This window comes from Pempheris klunzingeri, chromosome 4 (assembly GCF_042242105.1).
Source record: "Pempheris klunzingeri isolate RE-2024b chromosome 4, fPemKlu1.hap1, whole genome shotgun sequence".
Taxonomy (NCBI): domain Eukaryota; kingdom Metazoa; phylum Chordata; class Actinopteri; order Acropomatiformes; family Pempheridae; genus Pempheris; species Pempheris klunzingeri.
The window spans coordinates 24985622-24998526 of NC_092015.1; the positions used below are offsets into that span (position 1 = coordinate 24985622).

Sequence of the window (12905 nt, forward strand, 5' to 3'; positions counted from 1 at the left end):
ATGTTTGCAACCGATATAAAACAATCCACATGAGCATATTAAAATACATACGGCATAGATTGTGGGCTGGAGTCATTACATTTCAGTTCAAACCCTCATAGATACTAACCTGCCTGTCATTTCAGAAATCTAAATTTTGAAACCAAACTGTGATGTACATATCGTTCTTCCAGTTGAAGTGAGATTGATGAATTTCCATTCATGCTGGCATCACATCCTGTGAATAAGCTACCCTAAGGAGTAGTTTGCTGCTGTTTGCCTTTTTCTCCAAGAAATGCATACTGACACAGTTACTAATTGTACATTTTAGGGTCCATTGATTGCAACAGCTTTTACAAATGGATACCATTGAAAGCTAAGATGTGACTGGTTACCATCTCATTTGAGGTATTATTTGCTATTTCTATATTACAACCCTATATGCCCATACAAATATGTATTGTTCTTGTATCCTTTTTCACATACCTTATTTTCCCGTTTCATTTCTGCCCCTATCATACATATTGTGGACACTGTCCCTCAGTAACATGTCACAGCTATTCACAGGGTTTGCGCTATTCACAAAAACTGAAAGCCCTTTGAAAAGTTGTATTTAATAAAAAAAAAAAAAAAGGTTGCAAAATAATACTTGAGACATGCTTTCATTTTAACGGCAGTATTAATCATGGTTTGTCTTATGGATGCATGTGTACTTTAACACGTTTTACACGAAACCTCCTTTTGTTTCTTCTCTTGTTGCTTTCTCTGATATTTGGGCATATTATTATTTATCCACGTGGTTCTTTTTCTCTGTTTAAATGACAGAGCAGAGCGACATTTGCTCTTAAATTTGAACTTGATGAAGACATGAAATAGTTCCTTTTCTTTGTTCTCTTCTTTTTTTTTTCCAATTTGGAATGCCTGTATCCCTCATGTATTGCAGCCATTATCTCTCCTAACATCCCTATGAACAGTGAAGGGAAATGGACAGACATTAGCTATTTCTATGTCCACAAGCCAGCAAGGAGCAGCTCTAAGAGGGTGTAAGATGCACAATCTATCGTGCCAGTATAACCCAGTCTCCTATGTAAGTGCCATAACCAACCAGTCTGGCAATAAAATAAAAACTATGCCTTCTTATAGAGATACCACTGAGTTGCCATAGTGTCAGGCCAGCCACAAAGGGCTCCAGCAAAAACTGCAAAAGAAACACTAAAGAAGAGAAACAGTGTAGGGCCAAAAGAACTTGGACACCTGAACAAAGTACGTGGTAACCCTAAATGTATCGCCACATGTCATAGCTGAACATGTCATTCCATTAATGTGCTGTTATAACAGCCTCCACTCTGGCTTCAGCTTTCCACCACGTGGAACGATGCTGCAGGGATTTAATCCTATTTAATAGTAAGATTAAGATAGCTACAAGATTACAATCATTAGTGAGGTTCAAAATCTTGGATGATGAAGTCTGGCTCATAATCTGTATTGGTTTTCATTTCAAAGGTGTTGAATGGGGATGAGGTCAGGTCTCCATGCAGGACAGCCAAGTTCTTTCACGCTAAACTAGGAAAACCATAGCAGGTGGCCACAAAATATCATTGTATGCCTTAGCATTAAGAATTCTCTTAATTGAAACTAAGGAATGAAAACCAAACTAGGGAAACAGCCCAAGACCAAATATATACAAGTAAGTGGCCACTAGCAACCATTACGTCATTGCTTTGTTTGCCAACTGATGAGAAAAGCATTGCTCTTGGGAACTTTGCAGGGTTGTAGAATATTGTTCGTTTTAGTTTGGGCATCCTTAAGTAAAGTCTACAGGAAGAAGGTTGTCTAATTTGATGACTCAGCAAGGACCGTATTGGGACTCCCTAAAAATAAGTCATTACATAATTTCATGTGTTCATCAAATGTTGCAAAATGTCCAAATTTGAGAGCAATAATTCAAACAATTTGATGAGCCCTACCAATAACAAACATTACCAGTGAAAAACCTTTTAAACTTGGACAGATGTAAGAGGAGCCACTGTGTGGAAATACAGGAAGCCATGAGAGATGGCTAAACACATCAAAGCAAAGTATGTCAGTAATGTGTCTGTGTGTGCCCACTAGGCCATTATAGAACACTGTCTGGCTGTCACAGCAAGAACATCTTTGCATGATAGATACCACTACATTCATACCAAAGCTCGCTGCCTTTGCCTCCAGGACTGTATCAGCTGCTCATGGAATCATACATTTGCAGCTCCAGTGAAGCTAAGTTGAAAACAACCTGATATCACAGACAGATGTGGTATGACCACGACTTCTAACTGAGATAATGTCAGTGGAAATCAACAACCGATATAAGTTTGTAAAAAAAAGTCACGACATGAAATCTATTGACTCGTGACTGTGGACACAAATCTTTCTTTTTTTGCGTACATGATTTTGAGACTAAAGTATTTCATTTAGATTATCTTTATGTGTACATCACATCTTTGTCTGTCAGTTGGATTTCTGTGGGACTTTGGAGCATAGAAGCTTCTTCTTATTTCTCATTTTATATTCGTCTATTCGTTTTTTCTCAACATTTAACCAGAAGATTCTGTCCTTGTTTTCCTCTCTTCATTTTATCAGTCCAGACGGTCAGCTGCCGGTCAAAAACATGTCCTTCATAAGTCAAAAACATGACTGGTTAATACTATGATTATCCATTTGAATTAATTTCTCCTTCCATCTTGGAAAATCATGCTTTTTGTTTTGTTTTTAACAGGGGAAGTGGCTCAGTCGTTTCTATGGAGGTGAAGACGCTCCACTTTTCCTCACTGTCGCTGCTTCCTGTTAAATATTTTTCAATATAAAAGCACGACTGTGTCCTTGACAACTCAACGATACAGCAGACTATTGTTAAGGCCATCAGTCTGAATTATTTCCTCCTTGATTCTGTAAACAATTAAGCTTTTTCTCCGTTTTTCATAACGGAAGCAGCGTCATAATTCATGAGCCTAATCGACCGAAAATGCTTTGAATGTAAAATGTGAAATTGCTCATTTGATTTTATATTCAGTAGAATATGTGGCTGAACATGAAATTGACTTTCTTAAAACAATAAAGCACTCAAACGTTTCCACTCTGCAAATATATTTGAAATTTTCCATTTAATTTCAATAATATACTTAATTTATTTCATTTTATAAAATGGCTCTCCAAAGTGCTCTCTGAAACTAGGCCTGGGATGCCGTGTGTCCATGAAATGACAAAATTAAAATTCTGTCATAGAACTGAATCAAATACATCGTTAGAAACATACATCAGTGTGGTGAGGAACATATATCAATATGAAGATTCTACATGGCTCCTGCTGTTTAATACTAACGTTTGAACCTTGACCTCGGAGCATGTATAAAGGGGCTACATACATGGGACCAACTGTCACAGAGAGCTCTTGACCTCAGTTATCATGTGAGACAGCCTTGTTTAAAATCTGATTACACAAATATGTTTAGCATCCCCTTAAACTCCTCACTTCACTATTTACATACACTGCTTCTAGATGATCTTTGTTAAGAAAAATTAAACATGATGGTTTATTTCAGATATTAAAGCCAATATTCTAGAAAATTAGGTTTTAAATTGGCACTGTTTATAGTTTACAAAGTAAGGTTGTAAAAAGATATATCCATAGAAACAATTCCGCCATTAAAAACTGACAAACAAGACTTTCCAGGACAGAACAAGAAATAAATTGAAATGGATGGTCATAGTGTTAACCAGACCAGGTTTTTGACCCGCAGACCCTCCAGATGGCAGTGGACTAATGTGGACTGACAAAATAAAGAGAGGAAAACAAGGATAAAATAATGTTAATAGCGGTTATAGTTTAAAAACAAATATAAAATAAGAAGTAAGAAGACAGCTTCTGAGATAGACAGAAAAAAAGACATGCAGACATAAAGATAATCCAACTGAAATATATTCGTCTGAAAATCCTGCTGAGGGACACGCAAAAAAAAAGAAAAATCAAAAGTCAGTAGATTAAATTTCATGACGATTTCATTGACATTGTTTCCGTGGTGGCGGTATGTAATTTTAACACATTCTGTGCCTCACCGTGGAATATATTCACGTTTTTCTGTGAGATCAGGCTTGTTGAATACTGTCAATGTCCTCTTTCTAAAAATTAAAACAGGTTCCTGTTTAATAATTGATTGCTGCCAACCATAAATCCTGAATTCAGCATTGCAAATAAATTGTGGTAACAATCCAGTGGATTGGTTGAAGTGGACATTGAAAGAAACGGATACATTTAGCTGACAGAAGGTTTGCGCTAGGCTATGGCATGAAAAAGTGTCTGGATGTTAATGTCTCAAACTCTGTTTGTGTTCTGTTCTGTGTTTCACTCTCCTTGAAGGACATGACAGGGTATCTGTGGGTTTCTGGAAGATCGGGAGATATGTTTCGCTACATTTGTCATGTACTGGAAGTTAATGTTATATCATCAAATTAAAAAAAAAAATCCACTTTACGTCTTTCCATTGACTTTGTGTCAGTATAGAGAGACCACTTTGTCAACAAAAAGGATGGCATAATAATTTTGGGATTTATTTTTGATTTCAATTTGAAGAGATATTTATGTAACTGGGCAAAGAAGTCCAAAGGAATAAATGTATGGTCATGGTTAAGGTGGTAGGATAAGTCAGTACTGTGTTATAGTCCATTAGTAACACAGAATATAACACAGAATATCTGTTTTGGAAATAAAAATCTGACATTACTTAGTGTTAAAGTAAGCCCAGTGTGGCTCTCTGAAACCTACAGATATCTTGTGTTGTTGTGTGTGAAGTAAGACACAGAGTGAATGTTGATGCTTTTGGTGTGTGTGTGTGTGTGTGTGTGTGAGGCCTGGGAAAGTGAGGGTGGACTCTTTTAAACTTCTTCTGTATACAGGTGATGCCATCCAGCACTAATCACTACAGCATCCATACAGTGAGCCCGAGCGGAGGTGGCACCAGATGAAGAACAGCTCTAACACAAAAGTCAAAAATCATCACGGAAAAAATAAGATGACAGCCCAGCGCTGGTATAAAGCCTGACCTGCTGTGGAGACCCCTCTGGCTGTACAGTAGTCCCGTATCTTTGTTTAGATTTAGATTTGCTGGTTTAGATTTTACTTTGGATGATTCTTTTTTCGTTGATTTATATTTAATTTATTTATTTATATATATTTTTTGAATTATCACTTTTTTGTCTTGGACTTAAAATCAGTAGTGAAAAAAAACTGAACTTTTGAAGTATTTAGTTCTGATTATTTTTGTTTCTTTTGATCATCACGTAAAAAAAGCAATGAACATGTCCCTACACCTTTTTGCGTCTGTGTCTGCTGAGACAGTGTGGATACTTGTCTTTTTTATCTTTGAGTGATTGAAATATTGTCAGTTTGCACAAACAAAGACATCTGATGTGAACCAATGTGGCTCAGTGGAGACAGTATTGGTTCACGTATCAAAACACAAGACCAACCAATAACACCTAGTAGCTTTGGTTCTAGCAATGTGGTCACTAAATGTATCTATTTTTGGCAATAAGAGGACTTTAATATTTTCACAGTCCTGTTTTATATACATTTTTTTGTCTGGAGAAAAAATAGAAAACATTGTCTTTTTATTTCTATGTCAGATTTAAAAAGAAGTGCGTAACTGTACATTGCTTTCCAGTCATTGCATATAGTGGTGCAGAGAGAGAGAGAGAGAGAGACATATTTTTGCGATAGTTGCTTAGAAAGAAAGGCCACATCACACTGGATGGGAGGACGTCGGCTGTCCCATCAGTCCCATCCATCGCACAACGCCTGAGGAGTCCCATGACAGATCCCACACCGTCAGTTTGCTTCATACATGCTCTTGCCTTTCCACCTGTGGCTAATTTGATACCAGCGTATTTGCCTACATTATGAGCGATAAACGTGCACAATTAGAAAAAGACAACACGAGGCTGTCGTGGTCACACAAACATCTGTGGATCTGCACTCTGTGCCACACAGCGGACAGGCTCCTCTCTAATTCTTCTGCATCACTGCGACTCTGGAGCTCAGTAGCATGAAAAGAAATCAATCCAAAGCACACTTGACAGTTTTGGGAATACCAGACGAATCAGTTGTATCCTCATATTTCACAAAGATGATGTTTGTTTGATATACTGTAATTATTTTTACATGTCTGGTGTCACACATAAGGCAATATTTCAAGTCTGATATATTTTTTTTGCAACTTGTGTTTCTCTCTGAGGAGGAAGAAGCGCAGCAGAGGAGTGTTGCTTATTACCTCAGTCATGTGTGTTTTGTAAAGATGACCAGAAAAACTTATTTGATACTGACGCGTTTAAAAAGATACGACTGGATAATGAAGTGAAGTTGTTGCACTGTAATTAGAGGAAGGGTTGAGAGCAGATTTATATTTAATTTGCACATTAATTGGCCCTTTGAAGTGAACCCAGTGACGTTAAGGATTTTTATTTATAGCTCAGTTCTGGTCAGTCTAACTTGAAAATGTCAGGACTTTTATTAACGCCGTCATTCCACCGTTACTGCATAGACGCAAATTTTCATACAAGCATTACATAAAACATACAGGAAAATAGGAATGTTATCTATAATTTCATGTAAATAGGAATGGATTTGCTATAACTAAAGAATCAATCTTTCTTTAAAGTTTCAAATGGTTTATAAATTAATAAATGTACACACTGTTTTCTTCCTCTCTGTGCTAATACAGATATTTTACAAATTACTTTTGCAAATCATGTGAAGCTGAATGCTGGACTGTTTCTAAACTGGGTACTTCAAGTAATAATCAAATAATCCCAAAAAAAAAAAAAACAAAAAGACAAAAAAATGTGTATGTCATTAATTAAAAAGAGAAACATGTATGTTCCCTTGTATGATTTACATTTCTAAGAAGGATTTGTATCAATATTTTTGTGGTTGTTAATGATTATATGAATAATATCTATAACTCACAATAATAATATTCTGTACTGTATAGCCATCCAATTCTCTCTTCATTTCCTCTCATACTCTACAATAATCTTCAGTTGATCAATGTATTTCAGTATGTATACAAAAGAAAATCCAATGACCCTATATAGGAGTGCTGTCTTTGATACCAGTGTAGTGGTCTATACACAGATTTGTTAACCTTTAAAACTGTCACTACCTTTGTCTCGTCTCTCACTCTTTTTCCTAGTAACTAGTGATAGATGTTCTGTAATTACAATATACTTGTACTCATTAGATGATGTAAGACCAGTAAAGATAGAATTTTTTTTTTCTCTCTCATTTAAGAAATAATGGCTGACATTGGTTTAATTCATGTTTTTATTTTTCCGTTGACTTTCTGTTCTGTGCTGCTCTCACGTGGTTTCAGCGAACCAAAGCTCTCACTGAAAACATTTGAAGGAAGATTTGCTGTAAGTTTTTCTTGTAAACAAGGCATTAATTGGATCCCCACCCTTGAATGTTATAAAAAATAAAAAAAAGGGGGTTTGCCATACTACCTTAAATGCTAATGCTAGATATGCAAAACTCTTTGATTTGTTCTAAGTTATCATTAAGTTAAAGAGCAGGAGAGATTTTATTTCACCGATTGCACAAATAACATATTTTTATATTATATAATTCTAACAGATACATGATAATAACAATAAACTCTATTATAGATATTATTAATCTGAACTCTATGTTTTAATATTTGTATATATTCCAGTGGCCCACTGGACTCTTTTAATACTATTTTTTTTTACTTCAGTACTTGTACCTTTTAGTTTAAACTCATTAACACCCTCAATGATTTTTTTATCAACTCTTGATACACGGAAACAGCTCATACTTTAGTCATTTATAGATTGCCAATTGTCCAGTTGCCTGCTAATCAAAGCGCTACTAGTCCTATTTTGATAATAACTCTTGCAGCAGTTCAAAAATAAATGTGGTGATCTGAATAGAAGTGGAAGACATGTGATGAGATACTGTATCTCTCTCCCACAAGTTTACCGTAGCTGTTCCATGACATATCTGTTATTATTCCTAGTTATAGCTTGGCACATTTACCTGAAGGTGTAAGAGCAATGCTGGAGTGAGACAGGCAGGCAGTCAATGAATACAGCAAAGTGGTCATGTAAAGGGAGATTGATTTTATTATACTGAAATCACTAAAGAACAAATTCTACACGTGAGTAATTCAAAGGGAATCTGCTGGATTTCCCTGTGTGTGTGGAGGGGGCTCCTCTGGGTGCTCTGTTTTTTTCCTCCACAATATATGCAAATTATATAATACCAGCCTTTTCCCATTTCTTTACTCTGTGCATGGCACCTGAAGTATTGTTCATGTTGTGAAAATTATGATCTTGGTTAAATAATATAAAAATATGAATGCTAATGATACTTCAGAGGACATGAACCTTATTTACAACAAACCAAAAGGTTACACAATCACGACTTGGTTGGGGTTAGTGAAACATTGCTATTTTATTAAGGTTTAGGGACCTTTGTCGTTATTGTTGCAATAATAACCACTTGAGTAAGATCAGGAACTGATGCTGCAAATGGTTAAAAGAAACTAGTGTGACTATTGATAGGAAACAGTGAAACAGGAAACCGTTTACAGGATACAATACAGGACTTTCACATATGAACTGCGACCCGGAACTTATCCAGACATTACCTGGAGGAGCTATACAGTATGTGAGAATGCAAATTGTCCAAATGAGTTAGACTGGGTATTAAATGGACTTTACTCTGCCAGCTCCATACAAAGTCTGTGTAATGTCCAACTATGCCCATGTGTGAATCAGTGCAAACACACTCATCATTAGCAATGAGTTGGTGGCCTCGTCCCCCATCTTTGATGAGCTGTAAACAAAACCTCATAATGAGCTTTAAAAGATACAGGGGTGTTACAGCAGTACAGTACTCAATCAGTCGATCTTTATTTGTATAGTGCCAATTCATTAAAAAAATGTTATTTCAAAACACTTTTTGTATAGTGGAGATTAAGATCATACTCTTTAATTAAAAGAGACCCAATGAGTGAAGAATTCTAAATGAAGTAATCAAAGGTCCCCACAAGAGCAAGCACTACGGGACAATGGCAAGGAAAAACTCCCCTTTAACAGCAAGAAATCTCAGCAGTGGAAGGCTTCCTGCTGGAGGTGTGTTGGGTGTGGGAGAGGGAGAGAGAGAGGGACATTGCTGTGCCTTCACTGATAGTTAGGGACTTTACTCTGCAACTATTAAGCTACGTTAGCAACTCTTTCATTAATGATATATATCCATATCTATTCAGACCTCATGGCCAGACACACTTCATCATGGTAGATGTTACAAACTGCCTGAATCTGTACCTGCTAAGCCACTTAGTAATACAGTGTTATTAAAGTATGAGCTGTTTACTCTTTCAAGTAGATGATGAAGTTCCACATCTTCTTATGCAGTACACAAATATTGCTTCAGATTGTTTTGTTTTGAGCTTGCACTTTAAGGTAGCATGGCTTTGTTGTTGCTGTACTTTACCATTGACAGCAGTTCACAGCTAATGAATGTTACACATCTTGCTAGATGAGTTCATCATTGCATAATTGCTGGCTAGAAAAAGAGAAAAGACAACATATAACCTGAAGGTGTTGGAATATGTATTGTGAGTGTACTACTTATCCACTTAAACTTGAATCTTGAGGCAAGTGCTAGGTAATGGCCAACTGCACATCTTGTCACTGTATCACAGTTTATGCCTACTGATAGGTGAGGATACTCATGTAGATGCAGATCAAAGGTTTTAAGTGTTATATATATTATATATGTATTGCATCATGGGAAAAAGTTTGTGTGCGCTCTCTCTCTCTCTCTCTCTCTCTCGCTCTCTCTCTCTCTCTCTCTCTCTCTCTCTATATATATATATATATATATATATACACATACAGCTGTGTTCAAAATAATAGCAGTGTGTTTAAAAAAGTGAGTAAAGCTCAAAATCCTTATAATAGCTTTTATTTCCATACACGCAAATGCATTGGGAACACTGCACATTCTATCTCAAATCAAAACATGAAGAAAAATGTATCAAATTTGTTATTACTTTACAGAAAGTGAAGAAAAAGGACATCAAACATTTACTGAACTAATATTGAGTTGTATAACCACTGTTTCTGACAACTGCTTCACATCTGTGTTGCATGGAGTCAACCAACTTCTGGCACCTGCCTGTGAACAGGTATTCCAGCCCAGGACGATTGGACTAGATTCTACAATTCCTCTGCATTTCTTGGTTTTGCCTCAGAAACAGCATTTTTGATGTCCCTCCCACACGTTTTCTATTGGATTAAGGTCTGGGGATTGGGCTAATATAATTTCTACCAAAAACAGTGATTGATCTGGTTAGTGATCTTGGACTGCTATTATTTTGAACACAACTGTATTTGTGTGTGTATGTGTGTGTGTGTGTATTTGTAAATTGTTCACTGTTCAACATTTACAAACATATTTACATACATACAGTAAATGTATATGTATAGATTAATTTATATTATAATTATCAGCATCTATTATTCAAACAGTGCTTTTGCAACTTTTTCCTATGAAGCAAATGAGATTATAGTAAATCAAAAGTATAAGGTACAACAATTTCATTTGGCGCATTACCAGCAGTGGCACAACTTTAAGCACATTAAGGTTTCATGTTTTTAGAAGTGGTGAAGTCATAAGTGTCTCATCATGTATCTGATTGCCTTGCCCATTCCTACCACTTGCCCATTTTTTAATGTTAACAGACTTTTTACCATGAGAGCTGACTGAACGGACTGACTGGAAGCATCTTTCAGGTCTTCTTGTATGGCTTGCTAAAGCCCTGTTGTAAAAAAATAAAAATTAAAAAAACAACAAAAAAGAAAAGAAAAAAGTGGATGGGGGTCTCTCACATCCCAGATGTAGAAAGTATAATTTTATATTTGTATTTTCAAATAATGACAATAAAAGATGTTTGTGAAAGGGTTCCATCCTCTTCTCTGGTCCAGAAATCAATGTGTTTGTCTAAAAAAATGAAATAAAACAGTTTTCAACCAGTTCAACTAATGTTTTTACTTCTGACCAATGTGAAATCAACAGAGACATGGAACTGTTTTTATTTATATTCATAAAATTCATATTAAAAACAACATATGTACACAAAGCACCAAAGTCAGTTAATCATTAGCAGGTTCATCGTGGAATACTATGATTACCTAAGCAAATCAAATCACTTGAAAGTAAACTCATTCGAAATTTGACACAATCATTTTAACGTGAGCTCGACTAACTAGCTTCTCTCAGAGCTTTCAAAGGTGTCTCATGACCTGCTGAACTTCTCTCACATAACAGGTTGTGGCATATGAGGGGAAGATTGTAACCCCTGTCTCCGCTCAAAGATAGTCTCTCGCTTCAGAGGTGAATGCCCTCCTCGATCCAGATTGGAGTTGTGTATGTGACAGCTGTGGGGTACACTACTTCAGTGAAACAGCAATCACCCTGGGCAAGACACTGAATGAGCAACTAAAATAGGCAACATCAAATGTCTCTGAACACCAGATCAAAACCATTCTCAGCGTCACCTGGAAGAGATGAAGAGGGAGCTGAGCCAATAGGTGAAGCTCTCGTTTTACCACTCGATCTACATCACAACCCAAAGTCAAGAGCTCTGGGTAATGATCAAAAGAACAAGATACAAGCGGCCAAAATGAGTTTCCCCCGCAGGGTCTCTGTGCTCAGCCTTAGAAGGAGGGTGAGGAGCATGAACATCCGGTAAGGGCTCGCAGTTGAGTCGATGCTCCTTCACATCGAAAGGAGCCAGTTGACGTGGTTTGGGCTTCTGGTCAGAATGCCTTTAGAGGCTTTCCTTTTAGAGGCTTTCCAACAAGGAAGAGACCCTGTGGCAGACCAAGAACTCGCTGGAGGGATTATATGTCTCCTCCAGCCTGGGCATGCCTCGGGATCCCCCAGGAGGCACTGGAAAGCATTGCTCAGCAGAAGGACGTCTAGAGTGCCCTGCTTGACCTGTTGCCAGAGCAACCTGACCCCGGATAAGCAGAAGTAAATGGATGGATGGATAAATGCAGTGTCACATCATGACAACTGAACCAGCTCCATTAGTTTATGGAGATACTGTACATTTGAAAGCTTTAGAAAAAGCCAGTAGATGGAACTTTTTGAAAGATTATTAGTCAAATTAAATCATCACTGTACAGGTACATCTTGTACCATCTGCTCTCATATGTAGACTAATTGACAATTGTATTAGGCAGAATCAAATGAGGGAACTGATCTATTTCATGAAAGTTTCAGTTGAAATCAAAATCTGTAAAGAATAAAATGTTACTATGCTGTGGGTGTAATTTCTGTCACATGATCATAAAATAATTAGTTATTGATCTAAACATATTTACAATTTGTAACAGGTTATACATGGAGGAAATTATTCAGAGAGGGACAGTTTACAGTGATGATTGAAAATATGTAAAAACAAGGCCATCTTTGGCAGATATTGTTGATTGTAAACATTACCCACATCAGTGTCCCCTGAAGTTATACAATGAGCAGTTGACATTATGTCAAGACTACTATTGGGACATGGCAACCACCGCTCTTCATCGCAACTGGACAGCATGGATAAAGAACAAAAAGCCGCCCTGGTGCTTGCTATGGGTAGCCTATAGAAAATAACTAGAATTTGTCAAGAAAATATGGCAGACTATAGACATGTCTCAAATTTCTGGTCAAAACACTCAAGAGTAAGTGGCTTTAATGTTAAGAAGGCCTTTTCTGTTGTTTTTTACTGACGAGGTAAAAAGTTTCATTGTCAAGTTTCCATTGCCAAGCCATCACAATCATATCCATTGCATTACTAATTATCAGAAGGTGTAGT

The 12905-nt window shown here is 36.8% G+C and overlaps 2 protein-coding genes across 2 annotated transcripts in view; one reads left to right on the plus strand and one right to left on the minus strand.

Moving 5' to 3' along the window:
• LOC139200030 (RNA-binding protein Musashi homolog 2-like) overlaps window positions 1-5195 on the plus strand; it is a 56568-nt gene extending 51373 nt beyond the window's left edge. Inside the window, exon 6 of the mRNA XM_070829256.1 lies at window positions 4909-5195. Coding sequence (XP_070685357.1) covers window positions 4909-4977 — 69 coding nt within the window. The 3' untranslated portion in view covers window positions 4978-5195. The remainder of the gene's footprint in view (window positions 1-4908) is intronic.
• Window positions 1-12905, minus strand: part of LOC139199573 (alpha-2-macroglobulin-like) — a 286525-nt gene that overhangs the window by 85319 nt on the left and 188301 nt on the right. The window lies entirely within an intron of this gene.